Source organism: Labrus mixtus, chromosome 1 (genome assembly GCF_963584025.1).
Source record: "Labrus mixtus chromosome 1, fLabMix1.1, whole genome shotgun sequence".
NCBI classification, from domain to species: domain Eukaryota; kingdom Metazoa; phylum Chordata; class Actinopteri; order Labriformes; family Labridae; genus Labrus; species Labrus mixtus.
In genome coordinates, this window is record NC_083612.1 from 1,037,834 (window position 1) to 1,065,697 (window position 27,864).

A 27,864-nucleotide genomic window follows, 5' to 3' on the forward strand; every position below is an offset into this window, starting at 1 on the left:
AAAGTTCTTGCAAATAGGCTGGAGAAGGTAATGACATCTTTGGTGCATGAAGATCAGGTGGGTTTCATTCATAAACGTAGCTCGGCAGATAACATAAGGCGCTTTATTAACATTATGTGGGCAGTCTCAAATTCTGATTCACCAATTGCTGCTGTTTCGCTTGACGCCGAAAAAGCGTTTGATTGGGTGGAATGGGGATTTTTGTTTAGGACTTTGGAAATGTTTGGTTTTGGAGAGAATTTTATTAAGTGGGTGCGTCTCTTATATAATCGACCAGAAGCTGTGGTTCAGACAAATGGGTATACATCTTCATATTTCGAGTTGGGAAGAGGTACGCAGCAGGGGTCACCACTTAGCCCTCTGTTATTTTGTTTAGTTATGGAGCCTCTAGCAGCTGCGGTTAGGAGTGATGATACCTTTCCAGGAGTGATGATTAATGGCTCGGTCCACAAATTGTTGATGTATGCCGACGATATCCTTTTATTGGTTTCGGACCCTATAGTATCGATACCCTCTTTATTGAACACAATTAAGACATTTTCAAAGTTCTCAGGCTACAAGGTCAATTGGGATAAATCAGAGGCTCTGCCTTTGATAAAGTTCTGTCCGACTACATTATTTCAAGCAGGTAGTTTCAAATGGCCTAAGCAGGGGTTAAAATATCTAGGAATTATTTCCCCCCCCTGAATTGGAGGATATTATTAAGGTGAACTTTGAGCCCTTAATGCAGAGACTAGATATTGACTTAAAACTGTGGTCATCTCTGTATATGTCTTTATGGGGTAAAGTTAACGTTGTCAAAATGAATTGCATCCCGAGGATTAATTACTTACTTCAATCTCTCCCACTAGAAATCCCAGGCAGTTATTTTAAGAGATTTGATAGTGTATTTAAAGCATTTATCTGGAATGGGAAGCGACCAAGAATGAATATGAGGAAATTACAAAGGCCAGTTGACGGTGGTGGTTTAGGGTTCCCTAATTTGTTATATTATTACTATGCATTTAATCTGAGGCATCTGGCACACTGGGCATTGCCTCCAGAGAGAGCTCCACCATGGTACATTATAGAGCAGTCTGTATCAGCTCCTCTTCCTCTGCTTCACTGCTTGTCCACCAAAGCAAATAAACAAACTAAGATTCACCCAATTATTTCAACACATATGGAGGAAGGTCTCAGGGCTGATGGGGTTTGACCCTTACTTAAATAAGGCCTCTAGCATTTGGCACAATCCCAAGCTGAATATTGATAAGAAGGCCTTTATTTGGAAGGAGTGGGTAGAAAGGGGCATCCTCATATTAGAAAATATATATAGTGCTTATACACTTAAATCATTCAATGACCTAAAACAACAATATGATTTACCCCAAACCCAATTCTGGAGATATCTTCAACTACGCCATTTGTTGCAGAAGCTCTTTCGGTCAAGTATGCAATCTCCAAAGTCAGCGGATAAGTTAAATAAAATTATACAGGTATTGGGGGAAGGTCATGAAGCCGCTAAATATTATAGGATGCTAATGGAATATGGAGGAGGTAGCATTGTCACAACCCTTCGAGTTTCCTGGGAAAGAGATTTGGGGGTATCATATGATGAGCAGGAGTGGGTCAAGATTGTTGGTAACTTTCGAACAATGTCAAGGGATCTGAGGGTGAGGCTTATTCAATTTAAAATTCTGCACCGATTTTATTGGACCCCAAGTAGGCTCTTCAGACTTGGCTTAAAGGATTCGACTACTTGCTGGAAGTGTGGTGTAGGTGAAGGTACACTGGTACATGTACTTTGGTCATGCCCCATAATTCATCAGTATTGGAGGAAGATTCATTCTTACATTATCAATGTTGTAAAAAGGCAATTTGTGCTGTGTCCTAAGCTCTACATTTTGGGAGATTGTACGGTGTTATCTGCTTTTTCAAAACCACTGATCCAATGGATACAAACTGCTATCATGACTGGACGACAGATTATCCTCAGGAATTGGAAGACATCAGGAGAACCTCCCTTTCCGAACTGGTTGACTGAACTGGGCACAGTAGCTGCTTACGAAAGAATCAATCATCAATTCAATCAATTTTTGTTCTGGCAAGCCGTCAACCGACGATCTTGAGGAGCCTAGGAGAGCTCAAGAGCTCCCAGGAAAGTAGGTGGTTAGTGACTGAGATTTATAGATAGATACATGCAGTAATATGATGTACTGTATATGCAGAGAGAGAGAGAGAGAGAGAGAGAGGAGCTCAGGGTGCCAGTTCCCCCGGTAGTCTAAGCCTATAGCAGCATAACTAAGAGCTGGTCTACACCAGCACCAGCCCTAACTTTAAGATTTATCAAAAAGGAAAGTTTTAAGTCTGTTCTTAGAAATACAGACTGTGTCTGCCTCCCGGACCCCGGCTGGAAGGCGGTTCCAGAGGAGAGGAGCCCGATAACTGAAGGCTTTACGCCCCATAGTACACTTGGAGACTGTAGGTACCACCAGCAGGCCTGCACTCCGGGACCGCAACGCTCTCGAGGGACAGTACGGCACTAGTAGCTCCTTCAGGTAAGATGGTGCCTGGCCATTTAGAGCTTTGTAGGTGAGAAGAAGGATCTTGAATTCTATTCTAGACTGTATAGGGAGCCAGTGCAGAGAAGCCAGGACAGGAGTAATGTGGTCCCATTTCCTGGTTCTGGTCAGTACACGAGCTGCAGCATTCTGGACTAGTTGAAGAGTCTTTAGAGATTTGCCAGAGCACCCTGACAAAAAGGAGTTACAATAATCCAGTCTGGAGGTAACAAATGCATGAACTAGTTTTTCTGCATCACTTTGCGACAGGATATTCCTGATCTTGGATATATTACGAAGGTGAAAATAGGCTGTTCTTGAAATTTGCCTGATGTGAGAGCTAAAGGACATATCTTGATCAAAAATAACTCCTAGATTCCTAACAGTGGTGCTAGATGCCAGGCTGATGTCACTAACGACAGTCAAATCACTAGAAAAAGTCTCTCTTAGGTTCTTAGGGCCTAGCACAATAACTTCAGTCTTGTCTGAGTTAAGTAGCAAAACATTTCTGGTCATCCAGGTCCTAACGTCCTTAAGGCACGTTTCTAGCTGACATAACTGACTGGTACCATCGGGCTTCATTGATACATAAAGCTGAGTATCATCTGCATAACAATGAAACTGTATGGAGTGTTTCCTCATAATATTTCCCAGAGGAAGCATATATAATGGTTGGTCCAAGCACTGAACCTTGTGGGACTCCATGGCAAACTTTAGTGTGCATAGAGGACTCATCATTAACATGTACAAACTGAGATCGGTCTGAATGAATGTCATATAGGATGCAGGACAGAACAGAAAAATATCTTCTGAAGTGGGGCATGTAGCGTGTTGTGATTAACAGGCCAGAATGAAGATCAAGTGTGAAAATTAGCATTGGTTTTGTATTTCTTTTTGTTTTATTATTTTTTTTATGTTCGTTTATGTGCTAAGCCACTGTAGAAGAAAGGAACCGCTGACCCCTCTGTGTTACAGTTTTGTGTGTGGGTGGGGGTGGGGTAGAGGGTATTTGTAACAAACAGATGTATACTATATGTTATCGCTGATTTGTTGTTGTTGTTTCTAAAATAAAAATTGAAAGTCATAAAAAAAAACATACTGGGATTTTAATGCATTAGCACTTGAACTGTTGAACTGTTGAATTGTAAAAACTAAATTTACGTAAATAAAGTGTTTTGCAAAAATCAAAAAAAAATCTCTGTCTCTCTCTCTCGCTCTCTCTCTGTTTCTCTCTCTCTATATATTTTTTTTACTCAGTAATGGATGTGATTTAAAATGTAGCTAATTACAATACTTAACAGAAAACCTACTTAAGTAAAAGTAAAAGTACAGATTTTAAAAACGACTTAAAAAGTAGTAAGTACAGCAAAAAAATACTCAATTACAGTAACGCGAGTAAATGTAATTTGTTACTTTACACCTCTGCTGAAATGTAATAATCCACTTCTAATCAAGTTCAAATGGAGTTACCATGGCAGCCAGGATGAATGGAGGTCCAAATCAACAAACACATGCAGTGAATAAAGTCTGACTAATCAAAGTGCAGCACAAAGAAGCTGTGAACCATCTGATGTCTCCAACTGTTCTGTCCTCAGGTCACATTCAACACAAACAGGAGCCTCATTTCCACTTTCACTGTCACACACAATGTGATGTAGTCACAGCCTGAATCATCTGTGTGCTCATCAATCCTTGTGTCTATCAAACTGTCTCCATAGGACTTTGGGACACAACTGATGTCAATAACAACAAGAAACTTTGTACATTTTGACTGGATGAAGATGGAAAAGCCTATCACACAGAGAGGAGAAGGACACGCCCACTTCACAGTGTAAACTTTAGTTTGAGCTGCAGTAAATAAAGTGGAGGACTGATCCAAAAACAGAAATCCAAAAGTGGAGCTGAAAGTAAACTCCTGTTCTCCTCCTTGGTGTCATGATGTCACTTCTATGGACGTGAACAGCAGCACCATCAGCACACATCCTGACAAATATTCACATTACAGATCTTGATTTAGATTTATTAGGATCAATATTTAAAACATGATGTGATCATATGTTCATATGAGCCAGCCCTTCTTTAGTGTGTCGACCCGTCAGTGAACAGAAAGAAGAAAAGAAGGAGAGCAGTTTGAACCCACCGTGATCCATCAGACTAATCAGCTGTTTCATGATACTTTATCTGTTCTGATCAACTCTAAACACATATTTATTATTGATCTTCATGGACTCTAATGTTGGATCACTGTGTTCACTTTGTTTTGATCTGAATTCTAAAATCTTTCAATCCACAGAGACAAAAACAGAAACTCAGTTCTGACTGAAAAGTTTCTTTTGACTTGAGTTCAAAAGTGACGAGTCCTGTCAACAAGTACAAACATAGACATTTGATGAAGTTCAGGTGGATTTGATCCAAATGATTTGATGAAAATAGAGCCAAATGTAATCATTGGAATTGTCTTTCATTCATAATTGATGGTTGTCAACACAAACTGTTTCTGTTGTCATTGAAGGAAAGGAGCCTCGAGGGTGGAAGTCACAGAAAGTGATGATAAGAAAGGAGGAGATGAAAACTCATATGATGTGAAATATGAAGCAGTCAAAATGTTTGTGTGTCTGTCTATATCTCAAGTGTTGAAATGATCCAGTGATTAGATAATCACCATTCTTCACATCCAACAGTAATGTATCGTTTACAGCACGCACTTTTTGTTACTTCCTGTTTAAAAGAAGAACTGGTCCATTCATGGAACTGCTCGACCTTTGACCTTTACTGTCTGCACAGCCAGAAGACCAGGAGGAGAGCTAGCTGATGTCTTTAAAGATTTTCTGTTTCTATTTCATCACTGAATTCACGTCTGGATGTTTTTGAGGAGAGAACTTGATGTTGGAGACTCTGCATATTTACATGTTTATGAAAATGAACGTCGAATCAAAAATTATTTCTGCTGTTTTTAAAGTTGATGAGCTCCACAAGCTCGACCAGGAGCAGCTGGCCAGCCAACATCAAAACCATAAATGTCAAAGTCACAAAAACTGCATGTTGTAAACTCTACATGTCAACGGGCGCTGAGAGTCGGCAGCCTGTTGGGGTTTAGAGCCCTTTTAAAAGCGTCCATAGACTGTGGTGCCCTCAGCTGGTTGGGGAGAGCGTTGCACAGACTGGGAGCAGTGGAGTATCCAGTGCAGACTTTTCAGTGGTCTTAACCCTCGTGGTCGTTCAGTAGACTGAACCCTCGTGGTCGTTCAGTGGTCTGAACCCTCGTGGTCGTTCAGTAGACTGAACCCTCGTGGTCGTTCAGTGGTCTGAACCCTCGTGGTCGTTCAGTAGACTGAACCCTCGTGGTCGTTCAGTGGTCTGAACCCTCGTGGTCGTTCAGTGGTCTGAACCCTCGTGGTCGTTCAGTAGACTGAACCCTCGTGGTCGTTCAGTGGTCATTTCTTGGGTCCTCCTCAGTAGACTGAACATTTCAAGATGGATACTAACTTCCTGTTAGGGGAGAAGGTGACTTTGTTTTGAATCCTGAATGAAATAGGGAGCCAGTGTAGAGCCTAAAGGATGGGTGTCATGTTGTGTGATTATCACTGATCAGCGAGGAATACGCAGAGAGAAGTGTGAACTAAAAATAAAAATGGAGCCCTGCGTTAGTTCAGGGGGAATATGCTGGTCCTGCCTGCAAGTCACCATCAGCTGATCTGAGATCCGCCCCCAATGTCAACCAATCATGATCAATCAATCAATAAATCAATCAATTTTTATTTGTATATCGTCAACTCATAACAAGTGTTATCTTGATATATTACAAAGATCCGGCCTATCCATCATGAGCACTTTAGCAAAGCAGCAAAAGTTACAGTGGTAAGAAAAAACTGCCTTATTAAAAGGCAGAAATCTTCAGGCTGGATCCCCGGCTCATGACGAAACAGTCTTCACAGGCCTAGACTGCGCCGGGCAAGATGATCACACTATGACAACAAGGCGGTCTATTTAAACCATTCTGCCTCTCACTTCTCCTGCAGCACATCCACTCTGCTGTGAAGTTCTCCCTCCACCACCCCGACCTCCACCTGACATTACATGCACATTCAGGTTCTGTTCTGCACGTCGCCATGGTGGGAAGTAAAGGTTTGCAAAGTACTCTGCGGATCGCCCGAGAATGTTAACGTAAGAGAGTGTCCGTGCAACATCTCACATGCAACATGCAAACAACAACGTTTGAACCTGTTCTCAGTGTTTGTTGAACGAGCAACAAGATAACCTTTCTGCTGTGCAGGTGCTTATTTCTGTAACAATTGTCAAACTTGCATGCTTTTAAAATGTTAAGTGTCCTCCTGAGACCTTGGCTCGTCCCTCTCTCTCTCTCTCTTGTTTATCAGCCCAGCTGCTCCCAGTTGTAGTGGAAAAATACTATCTGTCTGTTGCCTTCGTCTGACCTTAAAAGATTAGGATGTTCGTGCGTCATTTAGCAATTAGAAAGTGTTTCTCTGTATGGCCTTGGTCTGTATCTCCAACAGGAACACTCCTCAGGATCTGAGTACAGCATGACCTTAGATCAGTGCCCTCCTGACAAAGGAGTTTCTGTTGGTGTTCCTCCGAACCAGGTGCCTTATAGAAGCTTGCATAGATAAATCACCAGGCAAACTAGCAGAAGGCGTAGTCACTAGGGCAAGCTGAAACCAATGACGATGTATCACTCATGTATATGTAATATACCTACACCCTGTGAAAGTATAAATATGCTCTGCAACCTGGACTTCCCTGGGAATCTTTGATGCACTTGTGACTGATGTTACTTTTGTAGCTGATTACCCCTTTTGCAAAATAACTTTTTACTTTATGCAATAAAATACACCAAGACAAAAGACTTTGACTTGAGATCTTTTATTACCAACAGAAAAATCCACAACAGTCCTTCCACTTTCTTTTTTCTCTCTGTGTGATATTAATGGTCATCATCCCTCCACCCCTCCTCTCCCATGTTCTTTCCCTTCTCGTATCTTGGTGTTTTGCTTCTTTTAAACCCAATAAAAACACACATTAGGCCAACAGGTGTATTAGAAAATAAGCTTTGCATTGACTATTTCTAGTTGAAAGCCAATGTTTTCTGCATTTTTCTTCTCTTTTTGAGCAGCTTGTTTGACGCAGTTTGAGTGCAGCTGCTCTTATTACGTTTGGGACTGCTCCTGATTCCTTCGATGTGATGAAATCCTCTGCTGTAAAGTTAGATTTACTCTCCTTTCCCTTCCTCCTGCAAGCAGCTCCAACGGTTCCTTAGCTTCACCAATTTCTACCAGAGGTTCATCCGAGGGTACAAACCCTTTAACCCTTTCAATTCAAACGTCATAGCTGATCCCAACTTACTGGTTCATATGTCCGCAACAAAACATCAATGTCAAAAAAGTAGAGACAGATTTCTGTGAATAGAGTCGTCTTATATCCCTTCATAACAACAGTTATACATCTGTTAGTCAATACATACTTATGAATACACATTAGTGATGTTGTTAACTTGGATTCTTTTGGATCAGTTTTACCATTGCACAGGATTAGCATTTCTCTCCTGTGTGAATCATCATGTGTCTGGTCAGATGTCCCTTAGAACTGAACCTTTTACCACATTCAGAGCAGCTGAAAGGTTTCTCTCCTGTGTGAATCATCATGTGTTTGTTCAGATTTCCTCTTTGGGTAAAATCTTTACTGCAAAACGAGCAGCTGAAGGGTTTCTCTCCTGTGTGAACTAACATGTGTCTGGTCAGGCTTACTCTATGGTTAAAACTTTTACTGCAAACAGAGCAGCTGAAGAGTTTCTCTCCTGTATGATCTAACATGTGACTGGTCAGAAGATCTTTTCGGTTAAATCTTTTACTGCAAATAGAGCAGCTGAAGGGTTTCTCTCCTGTATGAACTAAGATGTGTCTGGTCAGATGCTGTTTTTGGCTAAAGCTTTTCTCACACTCACAGCAGCTGTAGCATTTCTCTCCAGTGTGAATCATCATGTGTTTGGTCAGAATTCTCTTGGAACTAAACCTTTTACCACAGTGAGAGCAACTGAAGGGTTTCTCTCCTGTATGACCTAAAATGTGTGTTGTCAGATTTACTCTTTTGGTAAACCTTTTACTGCAAACAGAGCAACTGAAGGGTTTTTCTCTATGATTTGCCATGTGATATGTCAGACTAGACTTATGGTTAAATCTTTTACTGCATTCAGAGCAACTGAAGGGTTTCTCTCCAGTATGAATCATCATGTGACTGGTCAGAGATCCTTTTCGGTTAAATATTTTGCCGCACTCCGAGCACCTGTGTGGTCTCTTACCAGTCTTTAGTTTCTTATTTTTCAGGTTTAATTCTGACAGATCTTCTCTTGTCTCTTGCCAATCATCACTGTCATCAGTCTCAGGTTCATAAGAGTCTTCTATCTCGACCTCAGTCTCTGGTTGTAAACGTCTCTCTGGATCTGAGTCTCTCAATGGTTCTGCTCCTCCACAGTCCTCTCCATCAACTCCTGTTTCCATCTGTTCAGTTTGTCTCTGATGAAGCTGTGAGGACTGAGGTTTCTCTTCATCATCTTCACTCTTCACAGAGACAGGAGTGAAGGGGAATTTGGTGGTATCAGCCTCCTCCAGTCCTTGAAGCTGTTCTTCCTCCTGACTGATCCACAGTTCCTCATGTTCTTCTTTAATGTGTTGGGGCTTAGTGTCCTCCTGGTCCAGAATGTGGCTCCACTCCTGCTGCTCAGGTGGAAGCTCTTCTTTACTCACCAACAGCTGCTGGACATCTGCAGGACACAGTAAACAAACATTAACGGTACTTAAACTGGTTTTTTTTGTATTAATAACGTCAAATGTCAAATGATTTCATTTTCAATGGCTGAAAAGCTTTAGCGGAGCTGCACTTAGCAGTGAATCCCAATAACGCTGTCGGTAGAAACAGCATTCACAGCCGCTCCTCTGACTGCTGTCAGTGAGCCGGCGTTCACAACGGCACATCAGTTGAGCCCGGGTTTGATTTTTGCTGTGCTGGAAGGTTGACTGTTAACAGATCGCGCTAGTTTTAGTTCTCCTCTGAACTGTTTAAAGTTTCAGATTTTTTTCCATCCCTAAATTTTGGTTCTCTGACTGTGTAGTACAACTTTTACACATTGCAAGCATGCTTATTTGATTCACAATTAAGAGACTTTGCACACAGAGTGGACCTCCCGCCTAAAGCCGGTTACTGTACATACACCTAAAGCCTATACTGTTTACATAAGCAACAAGCAGTCTGGTTGTATAGCTCCCAAACTATGCCTCCGCTTACCTCTCTGCTGAACTGTACTGGGTGCAGTCGGCTTACACAAAAAATAGCCAAACTTGAGTGCTGGATTTCCAGTCTATCAAATCCATGAGGCGGAAAAGCCGCAGAACCTTCCCGCTTCCCAGACCACAACACAACACTCCCCTGGCTTGGTCCTTCTGTCATCACTGAGCCGGCACCAATAATCATGCAATTCATCGACGAGGAAGACAGGGATTGGCCCAGGCTCGGTGCTAAGCCAAAGTTCAGAACTGTTCCACACCTGCTCCTTTGGAATATCAGACTGTCATCCAGGGAAACAAGAGGCGAGGTCGGAACCCGCCCCGTACACCCCCATCTGGGCCCCTTTCCACGTCTGGGTCCATCTGGTTGTCAAACAAGTTTGAGGTGCTCTGGAAGTTGGAGAAACACTTGTCCACTCACAACCAGGAGCCTCCTGTCGGTCCAGCTCAGCCACCGTCAAAGCCACTTTCGGGAGCGTGTGGAGCCCCAGCCCGTCGGTCTGCAGTTATTGGACACTGTGCTCCGCTACGACACTGATACTCCACGGAAACCAGCTCCCTGGTCCCAGGTGAGCACCAACATCAACCCACAACCCTTGTTATAGGAGACTCTATCATCAGGAATGTCCGATCTGGATCAGTACTAACATGTTGTGTCCCGGGAGCTACTGTCCGTGACATCACTGACATAGCCATCGAGGTACTTGTAAACAAACCTGTTGTGATGATAAGGCATTAGGAGGATTCACTTCAGTGTCTTTAGCAGTAGGCGTGGTTAGTAGGAGGAGAAGCAGGGTCAGTACTAATTACACACCTGAGGGGGGTGTGGTGGCTCTGTCTCTGTAATCTTCATTAGCAGCACCTGCGGAGGAGCCGGCGGAAATTGGTTTCAAGTTGAAGAGACGCCACGAGGAAGACGCGAGGACGCAGACACCTGAGAGACTGAATCTGAAGTAACGTTTGTTTTTGTTTCAACACTTAACGGGTTCTTCTTACACATGAACTAAACTGATATGAAAGAGAGGGCTGGCGGAGGAGATCGTACCCAAGTGGCTCCGTGGATCGGGCTGTCCGAGTGAGCTGGTCGCGGCACGTACGAGGATCTTTGGGTTGAGTCACCTACACACACCCCTCAAACAGACAGGACAGTTGCACACACATTCAGGTAAGGCAGGATACACATTCACGTTTACACGTAAGGAGAGGAATTTAAGTTACGGGCTCACCGGCCTTAGCGTTAAGTGCTAGGATAGCATTTAGCTGTGGGGTTGTGTGTTAGCTCGTAACACCTGTAATCAACAAAGTCATAATCCACGTAAACAGCAGTCCGAACTACTAAAAGCTGACTTTGTCCACTTTGTTCACTACACTGAAAAGATTTGTAAGCCAAATTCATGTGTCCGGTCCTTTCCCCTCCTGTGGCCGCAGTTGTGGGTGTTTCAGCCGACTGCGGGCGCTGCACACCTGGCTCTCGTGTGCATACGCTGCACATGGTGTCAACTACATTGACAATTTTAACCTCTTCTGGAACCGAAAGGAGCTGTTCCGAGACGACGGCATTCACCCAAACTGGGGCAAAGATACTGTCGGGAAACATTTTTAACGGTGTTTCCCACTCACACGTTCCGTTCCCAGGTAATCATAACAATTCACCAACGTCCACTCCCTCTGACCAGTCCCACCACTATTGACATCCTTCTGGTCCTAGCGTGAGTGTCATTGGTTCCTCATGCCCGTATACAGCTGATCATGTGGAGCCAGGATTCTGTCACACTCCTACTACATCAAACTACTTGAATCATTTGATTTATACATGCTTCCACTTAGTACAATCATGAAGAAACACAACATATCATACCACTCATATGCTGATGACACACAGGTATACATTTCACTTGCATATGATGATCTAAGCCCTATTGATAAACTCACAGAGTGTATAAAAGATATCAACTCCTGGATGTGCAAAAACTTTTAAAAACTCAACAGACAAGAATGAATGACTCATTGTTGGTCCAAAGAACTCAGAGACACATCCATCTACACCTCAAATCCATGTCAATTAAACACAGTGAGCAGGCCAGAAATCTTGGAATTATTTTAGACTACGACCTTAGCTTTGAAAATCACATCTCCAACATTACCAGAACAACATTTTACCATTTAAAGAACATATCAAAACTCTGATCCTTCAGATCCCAAACAGACGCAGAGAAATCAGGTTAGATTTATTCAAAAGCCAGAGTCCTGACATACGAAAATTTGAACATATTACTCTGGTCCTAAAAACTCTCCATTGGCTCCCCGTACAACACAGAATCACCTTCAAGTTCTCTTATTAGTCCATAAAGTATATTTCTGCCCTGCTCACAGACTACAACCCGACCCGGGCCCTCAGGTCATCAAGTGAAGGTCTGTTAGTCATACCAAGAATCAAATCAAAGTCTGGAGAGGGGACCTTTAGTTACTGTGGTCCTTCTATCAGGAACTAACTACCTGCTAACCTGAGGTCCATCACAACTGTCTCTACTTTTAAAGCTAATCTGTTCTCTCAAGCATACGAATAATTAGTCTTTGAGTATGTGTGTGTATGTTTTTTGTTTTGTCATGATTGTTGAGATAACCATTTGTCTCTTGTATTCCTGTTTTTATCATCAATGTAGAGCACATTGAGCTCACCTATAATTAAAAGTGCTTTATACATGTTCTGTTCTATTCTATTTGTCAGCTCCTTTACGGTAAACAAGACGAGGGTCCTGCAGACCCACGTGACACGACTGAAAGGAAACACTTCAAAATAAAAGCACAGAAAAGGATAGAAAGAATGCAATGCGATGTTCCCTGTATTAAATTGCACTTAAAAGCATTGTCTTCATAGGTTACTGAAATTATGTGTAACCCTATCCAGACATTGATTTTATGTGCAAATCAAAACAGCGACAGTCACATTGCATCCTGTTGTCTGATCAAAGTTTGACCATAGTTTACTTTAAATGTTTACAGTGAAATGTTCCCACATTTATTATTACACTGATGGACCATGTCTAGTATAGCTATCTATCTAGTCTTTTGTCTGGCTTTTATTTTGAAGGGTTTTCTTTTAGTCCAGTGTCACATGGGTCCGCACGACTCGCTTCTTGTTTACTCTGAGTAGTCCTTTATTTCTGCAGCATTGAACTCAACTACTTTAGCTATGTTAGCTAGCATCACTGAGTGTTGCTGTATCTGTACCTAGAGTGTCCACTTTTCCAGTTAGCTGGTTTATAGTGTTCAGGACTTCGTTCATTCCTTCCCTACCTTCCTCTGACCCAGTGTCCTTCTTTTTAGTTGCTGGTGGGTTCTTCGCTGGAGAGAAAGGCTCTTTTCTTTTGGAGCTCTCGGTAGAGACCTCCATCTTAGCATCATCATGACCGTAAATCTCCGAGCTACTGCGGGCTGAAGAGAGCTTCTTGTTCGTCTTCATGCTGCAATTTCCGGAGCACTGTATGGTTAAAGCGTCGGTATGATGTATTAGAGATTCATACGATCACATAGAATTGAGGTGGATTTTAAAGTATGTGTAAAATTAGGACAAAAAGACGGAGCTCAGAAAATACGCTGCACCCGGTCCGCCATCTTGCCTTCTTCCTCGTCTTCTTCTTCTTTGGATTTTATTGGCAGCTGGCATCCAAAAAGTTGCACTACTGCCATCTGCTGGATTTAATTATTACTCACATTCCTAAATCCTCCTCAATTAACCTGTTCTCAAGAGATATTTAAACAAACATCTTCAGCCTCTCCCTCTCTCCCCTCACTCCAAAATACTTTTTAAATCTCTTCTCACGAGTCCCTCTCTCTCCATTTCTGACATCATGTTCTGTCTATGTGCTACATACTTTCTACATTTAATAACTACATGTTCAACTGTTTCTGTACCTCACAAAGACCGGATGAATGATTTCCAGTGATATGTAGAGTACTATTTAAATGACTGTGACTGATTCTTAACCTGGTCTTTACGTCCTCCTCTCTTCTGTTGCTCCCTCTGTATTTGACTTTATCTATTTCCCTCTGAATTGAGTATAAATGTCTTCCCTTTGTCTGATTGTTCTAATATTGTTGCCATTCCTGTTTAATTTTACTCCATGTGACTCGTTTCCCCTCTGACTTAGATCATTTGATGTTAATATCAATCCTCTCTTTCTTTACAGCTTCCTTTGCCAACCTGTCCACCTTTTCATTTCCTGCTATACCTGAATGTGCTGGAACCCACATGAACATCACATCTGTCCCCTGTTTAACCACCTGGGAATGTGTAAATATGATTTCATATAATAAATCTTGACGACTGTGAGATGATCCTGATTGAACACTGTATAAAGCGCTGACTGAATCACTGCATATCAGCACTTTCCTTCCTTTCATTTGCTCAACACATTCTAATGCAACTAAAATGGCGTACAACTCTACTGTGTAAACGTTCAGGAAATCTGACGTTCTCTTCACTACTTCAACATTGAATTTTGGGATAAACGCAGCTGATCCTGTTGCATTTGTCATCGGGTCTTTAGATCCATCTGTGAATACTTGTACATGATCTCCATATCTCTGTTCTATGTGTTCATAGAATTCACTAACTAAATCAACATTTATTTTTCTTTCCTTTATCTTTAGTAACTCCAAGTCTACATCAGCTGTCTCAAGCATCCACATTGAAACTGGTGGCCATAAAACAGTTGGACTGATATCCTTGTCATTCATCTCTCGCCACTCTATCCCCTATCCATCCAAAACTGGACTTAGTTGTTCTCTCTTTTTCCCAGCAAACCTTTAACACTGATTTTGTTGGGTGACTATCTCCATGTCCTCTCAAGTTCAGCCAACAATTTGTTAATAGCTGTTTCCTCCTTAAACATAGTGGAATCTCTCCTACTTCTACCTGAAGTGGGTTATAATAATTCAATATAACCAGACTCTTCTTCCCAGCCCATACCTTTACTGCTTTGTATTCATCTTCATTTCCTAACCCTACTACTCTATATGGCATCCCTTCTTTGGTGAAGGTTGCACATCCCCCACCCCCTCTGTCTTTCCTATCTCTCCTGATCGCTACAAAACCATACACTACAAAGTCCAAATTAGGCTTTAGCCATGTCTCTTGAATACACTAAATATCAGGCCTCTCATTTCTACTCTCGATACATTTCTTAAAATCCTGTCCATTAGCTATCAAACTTTTTGCATTCCATTGTAATATTAAAATGATTAAGATTAACCCACACATGTTACTTCTTGGCTAGATTGTTCACTGAGACTGTCCCGAATCTCCTCCCATTTCAACCCTATCATATCAAGGTGGTGCACTGCTGCTTTAACAACAATTTGAATCCTTTCTGTTTTTGACTTCACATCTGCTTTTATCACTCCTGCAATAAAAGTTACCAGATTCTTCTTTTCGCTCCACATCTCTCTTTTTCCACTCTGCTCCTCCTTTCCTGTCATGCCCCTTTTTCCATATGCTTGATTCATGTTATTTTCCTTTTGTCCATATCTCTTCCCTACCTCTGCATATGACACCTTCTCTTTCATTTTGATCTGTTGGACTTCTACCTCGTGTTTTTGTGCTTCACATCCCCAATAAGCAACACTGTGCTCACCTCCACAACTGCAACACTTTGGTCTGACCCCTTCTCCACACTTCCCATACTCATGATCTCCACCACATCTTGCACATCTCCTCTTCCCTTTACAATCTTTAGCCACATGTCCAAATTCTTGACACTGAAAACATCTCATTGGTTTCAGTATAAAGTCTCTTACACTATACCTTATAAACCCAAAGAAAATGTCTCTGGGAATTTCCTTGGTCTCAAACTCAACCAGAACAGTCTCAGTCTCTCTTTTCTCCACTCCCCTCATCATTCTTCTTGCATTTCTGACTGTACTGTTACGTACTTTAAGATGCTCAGCTAGCTCTTTCATTGTAACAGTTAGTGGCGCTCCAGTAATCACACCCTTTCCACCTTCATTTCTCCCCCCCCCCCCCCTCTTACTACTTGACTCACCTTTGCTTTCCCCACATGTTAACTTTTTTGCTTTTTCAATTTGTCCCTCACTGTGACAACCAATCAACAAATTTCCATCCCCCAAACTTTTAGCAAAGTTCACCTCTCCTACCTGCGCTCTAATGACTTTGGTCAGTTTCATTGGATCTGATTTTTTTACACCTCCCTCTCCTTCAAACCTGATCACTACATTTACTTTCTTTGCTTCCACTTCGCTATCTTCGCTTATCCCGTCATTCTCTGTCCCTCCCTGAGTTCCCTGAAGTTTCTTCATCTTTCGGCTCCTTTTTGCCTTCTTACCTCTTACCTTTTCCCATTCACTTTCTATCCCTCCATTTCTCTCTTCCTCACTTAAGCCCATGCTATTGCTCTCAAACTCACTCTCCCTATTTGCCATCAGTGCGGGAATATCGTTCCGGACCTATACAGGCCGTCGGTCGATACCACACACTGCTTTCCCGACTCTGCTCTACTCTACCTACCTACCTACCTACGCCGAGCGTTAAAACAGTCTTTCAAAAGATTTAGAATATAAAAAGTTAGAATTTTCCGCTCTTCCACACTACTTGAGTCCTCTCTCCTTCCTTCCGCTTTTACACAGCCCCGCAATATCCTCTATTTCTGCTTTTGATTTTTACGGCGGTTGGCAAACCAGCTTATTGGTGCATTACCGCCACCTGCTGAACTGGAGTGTGGAACAGAATTCTGTCATAGGAAAACAATAATAATACATGATCTCACACACACACACACACACACACACACACACACACACACACACACACACACACACACACACACACACACACACACACACACACACACACACACACACACACACACACACACACACACACACACACACACACACACACACACACACACACACACACACACACACACACACACACACACACACACACACACACACACACACACACACACACACACACACACACACACACACACACACACACACACACACACACACACACACACACACACACACACACACACACACAAAATTCTCTTAACTGTTTCTACGTTTGGTCTATTTTTTTCTCCAAGAAGATTTCCTGGTGTAAAATTTCTCCTCAGTTTCTTAAATGTTTCCCTCAGTCTCTCTCTTTCCCGCTCATACAGCTGACCTTCTATAATACAATGTTGAACTGTTTCTGCTTCGTTGCAGTATGAACAGAATCCAGTTGGATGTTTTCCTCTAACTTGAACTATTCTGAGACGTGTAATTATGGCTTCCTCTCTTCCACTTTTGAAACTTTTCCTTCCATCCCCAACCTTCTTTTGTGCTCCATATAAATGTCTTCCAGTTTCGTTGATGTCCCAATATTCTTGCCATGTTTTACTAGTTTCATGATTGTTTCAGTTTCTGCTTTGCTCAATGCAATTTGTAAATCAACTGTTTGTACCTTTAATGTTTGTTTTGCTAGTATATCAGTATTCTCAGTGCCATCTATGCCAACATGAGCGGGAACCCAAATGAAACTAATGTTCAAGCCCTTATTGTATGATCTGTAAAGGATGTGGTTAACTTCGTATATGATATCTTGTCCACATGATTTCCTTGTTTTGATACTTGAGTGCTGATAAAGTCAACTTCAGTTGAGCTCTACTCTCTCCCGTCTTGTGTCTCTCTCTCTCTTGACCGCAAGTGGCGTGCCAGGTGGAGTGAGTCGCTCAAGCCCGCCCTCCCTCTCCCTTTCATGTCTCGTACTGGTTCCTCGTCGACATTGGTCAGTCACTGATTTGATTCATGTACTGAACGCACTGACTGAACAGTACACTCGGGGTGATTCACGTAGGAATCACTGACTGACTGATGCCGAGGGAGAGAGAGACTCAGGGCTCCTGTTGTGTCTAACAGAACATAGTGGGATGTAATATCTCTCAGGTGAATAACGACGTAGAGCAAACGGTTGTGAACGATGGCTCCTTTTATTCAGTGTTCCAGCTACAACATGCTTCTGGCACAGGAGACACTCTACAACTGCAAATAGCACCACCATACAGTACTTTATTGCCACCTACAGGCGGAACAGATAACACAGCTTTCTGGTTTAAACACCTCAGCTCCTCCCCTCTAGATAAAAACTCACTTATTTAAATGAACATTTCTCCAAAGAACAAGAAGTCCTCACCAAATTAACTCACAAGTCGTAACACATACACAAAATGTTATCCCTTAACAACCTTGTGTACAAATAATGTTTGCATGGACATTATCCCGAACCACAGTCCATTATTTATTTCAGTGAGTCGTCTATAAGTCAGAAAAAGACCGGAGTTTCTTCCTGCTGTCTGGCGGCTTGGAGACCCCCACTGGCTTGAAAAGCTGAGGCCCCTCTGGTTTAATTAGAGACAACCTAGTACGGACCTGTCTTTTCAGCAACAGCTCTGCTGGTGTTTTCTTGGTGGTTGTATGCGGCATGTTCCTGTAACTAAACAAGAAGTTAGCAATACAATGCTGCAATGACATGTCACCAACTGCTCTGTTCTTTGACAAAGACTTCTTGAAGGCTGAGTGATAAGCTGGAGTTTTAATGTGTTTGACTGCATTCAGCCTAAGAAATTACTCTAATTCACTTGAAGTAAACTGAGGTCCATTGTCTGTTACATCCTCTTTTGGTAACCCATACGAGGCAAATAGGTTTCTCAAAACCTTGATAGTTTTACTAGCTGTCGGCATGTGCACTATCTCAGGCCAGCGAGCATATGCAGTAATAACAACTAGAAACATTTGCTTTTCAACTTCTGCAAAATCAAGGTGTATCCTCTCCCATGGACCTGTAGCCCATTTCCATGTATGTACAGGTGCTGTGGCAGGCATGCTACACTGCTGCTTACAAATATCACACAGATTCACCTCATTTTCAATGTCCTCATCAAGTGTTGGCCACCAAAACAAACTTCAGGAGTGAGACTTCATTTTTACCGTACCCCAATGGCTGTCATGTAACTCTGATAATAACCTGCCCCGTAGTTTGTCTGGAATGACCACCCTGAAACCCCAGAGAACACAGTCATCTTCTAATGTGAGGTCAAACGATAGATGGTGTAATCCGGGGCACATCACTATCAAAGAACAACACTGCAGTAAGGACATTGAACTGCTAGCTGTTAGCACGAGACTTTACTATCTGCCGTGGGAATTCTCGCATGTTATAGCGATAGCTGCGTATGTTCCCCCCTCTGCTAATGCGAGCTCGGCGTGGGATGTCCTGCACTCAAACAAACAGGCTGCAGACACAGCACCCACAGGCCCTCTTCCTTATTACTGGGGACTTTAATCATGCCTCTCCTTCCTCTACCCTGCCCACCTTCACACAATATGTCACCTGACACACCAGAGACAATAAAATACTGGACCTTTTCTATGCCAACACCAAGGAGGCATACACCTCATCTCCTCTCCCTCCCCTTGGAAGATCAGATCACAACCTGGTGTACCTCCTGCCTGTGTACAAACCTCTGGTACACAGACAACCAGCTGTCACCCGCACTGTTAAAAGATGGTCCGATGAGATGGAAGAGGCTCTTAAGGACTGTTTTGAGACAACTGCGTGGGAAGTGTTCTGTGATGACCATGGGGAGAACATTGACAGTCTCACACACTGCATTACAGACTATATTAACTTCTGTGTGGATCACACCGTACCCACCAGGACTGTACGTTGTTTTGCCAACAGCAAACCGTGGATTACTCTTGAAATAAAGGTCCTCCTCAAGGACAAAAAGAGGGCTTTTAGGTCAGGAGACAAGGAGGAGATGAAGACTGTGCAGAGAGAGCTGAGGAGGAAGATCAGGGAGGGGAAACGCATCTACAGGAGGAAGATGGAGGAACAGCTGCAGCAGAAGAATGTCAGCGGAGTCTGGAAGGGCCTGAAAACCATTTCAGGTCACAAGGACTCCAACACTGAACTCATTAGGGATCAGGAGTGGGTGAATGACCTGAACACTTTCTTCAACAGATTTGAACAGCCATCCACCCCTCCCCCTACCCATTCCACTCTGCTGCAACCACCACCGTCTGCCCCCGCTGCTGACTGCACAACCCCCACCTCACCCCCCTGCACATCACTCTCTGCTCCCCCCATCGTCAACCCCATCCCCACCCCCACCCCCACACCTTCCAGCACACAGCCCCCCTGCTCCAGCCTGTCACTCACAACAGCCCAGGTGAACAGAGAACTGAGGAGGCTGAAGGTCAGAAAGGCAGTTGGTCCGGACGGCATCAGCTCCAGGCTCCTCAAATCCTGTGCAGACCAACTTTGTGGGGTTATGGGGCACATGTTCAACTTGAGCCTGAAACTGGGGAGAGTACCAGAGCTCTGGAAGACATCCTGCGTGGTACCGGTCTCCCGCCCCAAGGACTTCAACCGCTACAGGCCAGTGGCACTGACGTCACACCTGATGAAGAACTTGGAGAGGTTGGTCCTTCACCATCTGCGCCCCCTGGTGAGCTCATCAATGGACCCACTGCAGTTCGCCTATCAGCCAGGCATCGGGTTGGATGATGCTGTCATCTACCTCATGCAGACATATCTCTCAGACCTGGAGAGGGCTGGGAGCACTGTGAGGATCATGTTCTATGATTTCTCCAGTGCTTTCAACACCATACAGCCCATGCTTCTGAGGGACAAGCTGGAACACACAGGAGTCGACCTGCACCTCACATCCTGGCTCCTGGACTATCTGACCAACCGGCCACAGTATGTGAGGACACGGGACTGTGTGTCTGACCGGGTCATCTGCAGCACAGGGGACCGTCTTGGCTCCCTTCCTTTTCACCCTGTACACTGCAGACTTCTCCCATAAGACACCCAACTGTCACCTGCAGAAGTTCTCTGATGACTCTGCCATTGTCGGCCTCATCACAGATGGGGACGAGGGGGAGTACAGAGAACTCAACAGACCCACTTCTCCCACACCGGTGAACATCCAGGGAAAGGACATTGAGATAGTGGACTCTTATAAGTACCTGGGTGTTCACCTGAACAATAAGCTGGACTGGACTGATAACACACACGCTCTCTACAAGAAAGGCCAGAGCAGACTTCATCTGCTGAGGAGACTCAGGTCCTTCGGTGTGCTGGGAGCACTCCTGAGGACTTTTTTTGACTCTGTGGTGGCATCAGCCATCCTGTACGGAGTGGTCTGCTGGAGCAGCAGCACTACGGCTGCAGACAGGAACAGACTGAACAAACTGGTGAAGAAGGCCAGCTCTGTCCTGGGCCAGCTGGGTCCTAGGAGCACTTTAAGAGTATGAACAAAACAAAAACACAGGACAAACAAGGCAACCAAATGCAGTTTTTAAGAGACTAGTCTGAATTGGGCATCTTTATATACCAGTGGCCATGTTCTACTGACAAGGCTAATAACTATCTTACAAAATCAGAGGGACAACACTGGCACCAACATACATGTCGGAATGGTGTAGTGCCCAAACAGAAACCAAACTTTCTGTGTCGGTGATGAGATCAAACAGTACAAAGTTAACCTCTTGAAGTAGCAACTGACAAGCCGCTCAAGCCCTAGCTTTCTTTCTTAAACTAACACGACTGCAGTTTCTACCTTTGAATCATTACCACAACTCTGGAAAGTGTGATCAAGGTTAAGTGCAGCAAGCACTGTCACGTTCTTAGTACACAGAACCACATCCACATTATCGAACTCTGGAGCAAAAGCTGGAGATGAACTATACTTTTCATGAGCTCTCAAGTCTTTCACTATCTGGTTTGTAACTTCCATGACAAACCCTCAAAGTGGTATCAAGAGTTGCTGATGCTTCCTCCTCCCCATCAAAAAGTGCTCCCAAATCAGGTGGGAGAACAGCACCAGGTTCATCCCCTCGAGGTGTCCGGCAAAAAGAAGGACCCACCTCATCAGGACAGACAGGTGCAAACTCTGGACACCCCACAACAACCTCAGGTCCCCACAAGACAAACTGCATCTCAACCACAACATCCAGAAACCGCCCATCAGCAAAGACACATTCCCCAGCCAAATCACTCCCCAGAACGCCAATCCCATAGACCGGCAGCTGAGGACAAACATCCAAAGGAACTTCCCCTTCTACCGTGTCTGAACCAAGGTCAGCTCTATGCACAGGTGCAGACACAACTTTTAATCCAAATCCCACAACAGGAACCAATTCCCCTGTGTCTGAGTCAGGTGAAAAAGGCAAAACAGGCATGCTAGTGAAACTGTCTAGTGCACCCATGACACTTATTGAGCAATGTTCACTGTGGCTCAAACTTTCCAAAATTGAACCATCAGCAAATTTACCGTCTTTAATGAGTTGCATTTTGTACTTTTCAAGGTCTAGTTTTTTCATTTTTGTTTCAAATGTTAAACCTGCATCAACAAAACTAGGTGTAATGCCTGCCCCTATATTAAGGACTCTTGCATCCAAAAAATTAGCTTTCAGAGGATTGTTACTCATACACAGAAGCCATTGTCAAAATCCCAAGTCAAGTCTGCCACTGATTAAATACCAAGTTTAAAAACCAACTTAAACAAACATCTCAAAAAACGTAATGTAACAAGGTAATCAGTCCAACAAACAAAGACAATATGATGCTTTACTTTACAAGTTTTATGGAGACACCCCAACACCTACACTAATAACTAACTCACCTCAGCCTCACTTGGCTTGTCCAGCTCGAGGCGTCTCCCAAACTTGGACACCATCCCAGAACATCACTGACCTAGTCACCTGAAACACACCAAATTTGGTGAACCCCCTCCCCAGAGTTACCACCAAAAATAAAAAAAGGCAAAATAACAAGGTGGCAAGTCCTGCTTGCCCGGCGGCTTGCTGATCAGGCTGCTCAAAAATAAAACTCTTATCAAACAAACCTTGTTACACCATTGTAATTTTAAATATCAATTAATCAAAATGATGGTCAAACTAACAAGTACAACTAATGCTCTGAAGAAAGTCAAATTATTAAATCTTCAAACAAGAAAAACATGTGATTCTCCCAACAAATTGTACCAGTAACAAGTCAGAGAGGTTACTTACCACTCTACACAGATCAAGTTCCAAACAAACTACACAAACAACCTGATACACAACTAATTAGATTTACAACTACCAAGTATCAAGCCAAATCCAAGTTCAAAAGTCAGACAAGCCCCCATTTTCTCACAACCCAGGCAAATCCTCCTAATCAAAGAATGTGCAAACTGTAAATCAGTGGTGATTGCAATGCTGAATGTGTGTAGTGTTGACGAGAGAGAGACAGAGAATAAGAAGCCAGTTTAAATACTGAGGCCCTGTGTGCCCAGGTGCACAACATCAAATTAAGTGGCTCCGCCCCTCTCTACCTGAAGGCAACCTGAGTGGGGAGAAACACAAGGCAGCAGAAAGAGCACTGACTGGGTGTGTGGTTATGGTGCACCACAAACAGTGCACAGCGATCTGGGTTGGAACTTCAAGTCCGAGGTGTTCCAGAAAATGGGCTCACTGTTATTGAGAAAACGCACAACACACCTTTTCGACCACAGTTTGATGGACCGGTAGAAAGATTTAACTCCACCCTGCAGGAGATTCTGGCCACAACAGCCAAACGCTGACACAGGGACCTTATGATCCCCTACGCTGTCATGGCTTACAGAGCAACCAGGCACAGCGCTACCAGTTTCACACCCAACTTCATGATGTTCGGCCGTGAAGTTAGTGAACCGGGGGACCTGGTAACTGGCCTGCCCCCGACCCTTAAACAGCTCCTTCTTCCCCTGAGTATGTCCAGCAACTCCAGGAGAGTCGGAGTGGAGTTGGCTCATCGGATTGCCAGAGATGCACTGGGGGAGTCAGTGAAGCAGCAAAAAGGAAGCCAAAGAGAGAAATGATAACAGAACAAATATACAAACAATTGAAGTGTTTTTTTCCATATACCATTTAGTTATACACACTGAAGGCTATAATGCATTTCTATTGTTTCTTCTAACAATATGTTGAGTAAATCCAGAATGCCAGATGACATCTACAGGTGTTGTCATTCAGTTTGTGATCAAAGGCTGCAGCAGTTTTGTGCCCAGTGGCCTCTGCACTCTTAATTAATCCTGTGCATGTTCAGGTGTCATTGAGATTTTCTTTATTTTGTATTCTGACTGCAGGATTCTTATTAAGGGTTAAAGGTTTTCAGTGAAATCAACCTGGACCTGATCTGACTGTGGTCACTCTGCATCAGGATCAGCTGAGTTCCTTTTCTTTACCAAAGAGACTTTAGGCACTCAACACAAAATAACAAGTAGATGAAAGTCTTTCTCACTCTACATCAGTTTATTTATTACAAAGTTACACGTGAGCTGTCTGAAGAACTTGTGCTACCCAACACAGATGCCTCCAAGGAAACAGTGACAGAAAGAAGAGAAGATATGAGGAGAGAAGAATCCTTACACTGTAGCTGTTTCATATAAACACTTACAATTCAAACGTCATAGCTGATCCCAACTTACTGGTTCATATGTCAGCAACAAAACATCAATGTCAAAAAAGTAGAGACAGATTCCTGTGAGTAGTAGTGATGTGTCGGTTATGAACGATTCGTTCAAAACGAACGAATCATCTGGGTGAACGAACTTAACTGAATCACTTATTGAAAAGAGTCGTTCATTTCTCAACTTCAGTTGCGCTCTCCCGTCTCGTGTCTCTCTCTCTAGACCGTAAGAGTCGCTCAAAGCCCGCCCTCCCTCTCCCTTTCATGTCAGTGATATGTACTGACTGAACCAACAGGACGGAGTCGGTCGGGAGCTCTGTGTCACTAAAGCCCGCCCCTACTTCTCCCTCTCATGTCTCCAAAATTGAGGAAGTAGAAAATATATTATTTAACATTTAGGTGTCGCGAAAATGTCTGTGCTTTTTATATCTGCTGTCAGTTTGCAAACGGCTTTTATATCCAACTTAATTTCACTCAGCTGACTGTTTTAACATCCACTAACGATCGTGTTTCAGTCAGTACAGTGTGTGTGTGTGTGTGTGTGTGTGTGTGTGTGTGAGACTGAGGCTGGTGACTCGCAGTCTCACTCGTTCACGTTCAGTCAGTGTTTCGTTCACTGAACGAACTGAACGAGAGCTCCGCCTCCTAGTCACTCTTATTATTCACCACCGGCTGTTCTCAGTACGATCGCGAGCAGAACTAAATGTTCGGCCGTGTTTCAGCTTATTAAATTCTGATTCACAGACAGCGCTGCGGAGAAGTACTGAACGATTCGGTGAACAAATCTTTTGAACGAATCACTTTACTGAACTGATTCTACTGACTCAGTACACTGAAAAGAACTGCTTTTCCCATTACTAGTGAGTAGAATTGTCTTATATCCCTTTATAACAACAGTTATACATCTGTTAGTCAATACATACTTATGAATACACATTAGTGATGTTGTTAACTTAGAATCCTTTGGATCAGTTTTACCATTGCAACAGGATTAGCATTTCTCTCCTGTGTGAATCATCATGTGTCTGGTCAGATGTCCCTTAGAACTAAACCTTTTATCACACTCAAAGCAACTCAAGGGTTTCTCTCCTGTATGAATTAACATGTGATACGTCAGACTTTGTCTATGTTTAAAACTTTTACTGCAAACAGAGCAGCTGAAAGCTTTCTCTCCTGTATGAACTAACATGTGTGTGGTCAGATGTTCTCTTCGGGTAAAGCTTTTACTGCAAACAGAGCAGCTGAAGGGTTTCTCTCCCGTATGAACTAACGTGTGTGTGGTCAGACTTCCTCTTTGGGTAAAGCTTTTACTGCAAACAGAGCAGCTGAAGGGTTTCTCTCCTGTATGAACAAACATGTGTGTTGTCAGATGTACTCTATTGTTAAAACTTTTACTGCAAACGGAGCAGCTGAAGGGATTCTCTGCTGTATGAATCATCATGTGTTTGGTTAGATTTCCTCTTTGGGTAAAGCTTTTACTGCAAACAGAGCAGCTAAAGGGTTTCTCTCCTGTATGAACCAACATGTGTCTGGTCAGAGTCCCTTTTCGGTTAAATCTTTTACCACACTCTGAGCAGCTGTGTTGTCTCTTACCAGTCTTTAGTTTCTTATTTTTCAAGTTTAATTCTGACAGATCTTCTCTTGTCTCTTGCCAATCATCACTGTCATCAGTCTCAGGTTCATAAGAGTCTTCAGTCTCGACCTCAGTCTCTGGTTGTGAACGTCTCTCTGGATCTGAGTCTCTCTCTGGTTCTGCTCCTCCACAGTCCTCTCCATCAACTCCTGTTTCCATCTGTTCAGTTTGTCTCTGATGAAGCTGTGAGGACTGAGGTTTCTCTTCATCATCTTCACTCTTCACAGAAACAGGAGCGAAGGGGAACTTGGTGGTATCAGCCTCCTCCAGTCCTTGAAGCTGTTCTTCCTCCTGACTGATCCACAGTTCCTCATGTTCTTCTTTAATGTGTTGGGGCTTAGTGTCCTCCTGGTCCAGAATGTGGCTCCACTCCTGCTGCTCAGGTGGAAGCTCTTCTTTACTCACCAACAGCTGATGGACATCTGCAGGACACAGTAAACAAACATTAACGGTACTTAAACTGCTTTTTAAATATTAATACGTTTTTTTAATGATTTCATTTTCAATGGCTGAAAATCAATAGTTCACTAGAATTGATCACATTTTAATCATGTATGGAATTCACTCATTTTGCATTTAAAAAACATTTTTAATGCTTTTATTTTGTAATGCCTTAAGCTTAGGTTACTGTACTTCCTTTTTGGATAAAAGTGAAGGAACATGATTGCTCTTATTATTATAAATTATTTTAGGGAAATCGTGTCACCCAGTCAAGTACCAAATTGTCAACATGGTGTAACCACTGTAGCCGTTATTAGCACCCACGTTTTACAACCTCTCTTCCTGCAGGACTCAGGACTGTGGATTAACATCTGGGTTACTTTGTACCAAGAAACAAAGGAACTGATCAATGATTTAAGTCATTAGTCATTTAAGTTAACATCCTTAGACAGGATGTTATGAACTTTTACAACACCTGGAATAAACAATCGAGCGGAAACAGAACACTCTGCTATCTACGAATTGACCCCAAAGACATGAACTGTGACCGAAACCAGTCTCTGCAAAGTCGTAAAATTGACCATCTGTTGAAGGACTGCTGAAGAACTGAATTAAACCACAGCTTTCAATTCTGCATCAAATGAACATTTATGTCTTTCTTCATCTAGATATTTATAATTGTCACATTGAATGTATTATAATCATCTTTTTAAACTCAAAATCTGATCTTCAGAACAGGAATAAGAGTTATATTATGTTTAATAGGAATTTGACGTAGAACGCTATTGCCATCTAGTGTTAGAATAACCATGAATACGTAACCTTCATAATTATACATTTAGACGTGTTATAAAGCATACTCTTTGATATTAGCTATAGAAGGTGTTATTTAAAGACACCAACTTCTTTTCCTACTTTATTAATATGTCTTATTAAGAATGTTGACTGTATAACATGTTTTTGTTCACCTACAGGCTGGGATTAACTGAGGATGTTCCCAGATGGTGTGATTTTTATCTCAACATGAATCTGATAGAAATGTTTGTCTAAATATATGACGTGAACCTACATCAACGTGGATCTGATAGAAATGATATCAAAATGAATGTATGGTGACATATATATGTTTAGATTCTTATTCTTAATCTTATTGAGTAAACTCGGTTTAGTTTAAACAATTGTCTTCCAGTCAGAATGGGAGTCACCCGTGGGCGGCACCCCTCTTTGCCTGCAGACCCCCCTCCTCCCATCCAGGTGATAAGAGTTCACACTGAGCTCAGATCTTTGGGTTCTTTTTAGTTTTGGTTTCTTGAAGTTTAGAGCTTCAGCTCTTGCTCTCTTCTCTTCGGACTTCGGTCCGAATCACTTCTTTTAAGTTTGTGCCGTAGAGACGAGTCTCTGCCGAACTTTCTTTTTCACGCACAATTTTTGGAACATCAATTCTTTCTG

The 27,864-nt window shown here is 42.8% G+C and overlaps 3 protein-coding genes across 4 annotated transcripts in view; all 3 read right to left on the reverse strand.

Annotated features, from left to right (window-relative positions):
• LOC132979153 (gastrula zinc finger protein XlCGF57.1-like) overlaps positions 1 to 27,864 on the reverse strand; it is a 79,830-nt gene that overhangs the window by 47,285 nt on the left and 4,681 nt on the right. The gene's annotated exons all lie outside the window — the stretch shown is intronic.
• Positions 7,962 to 13,477, reverse strand: LOC132979377 (zinc finger protein OZF-like). The gene is made up of 2 exons (XM_061045120.1): positions 13,133 to 13,477; positions 7,962 to 9,315 (listed from the first exon to the last, which is right to left on the reverse strand). Exons 1-2 carry the CDS (start codon positions 13,296 to 13,298, stop codon positions 8,087 to 8,089), a joined length of 1,395 nt encoding a protein of 464 aa, XP_060901103.1. The 5' UTR covers positions 13,299 to 13,477; the 3' UTR covers positions 7,962 to 8,086.
• Positions 24,164 to 26,382, reverse strand: LOC132979469 (gastrula zinc finger protein XlCGF71.1-like). The gene is made up of 2 exons (XM_061045312.1): positions 25,200 to 26,382; positions 24,164 to 24,413 (listed from the first exon to the last, which is right to left on the reverse strand). The coding sequence occupies exon 1, from the start codon at positions 26,131 to 26,133 to the stop codon at positions 25,333 to 25,335; it is 801 nt and encodes a 266-aa protein (XP_060901295.1). The 5' UTR covers positions 26,134 to 26,382; the 3' UTR covers positions 24,164 to 24,413; positions 25,200 to 25,332.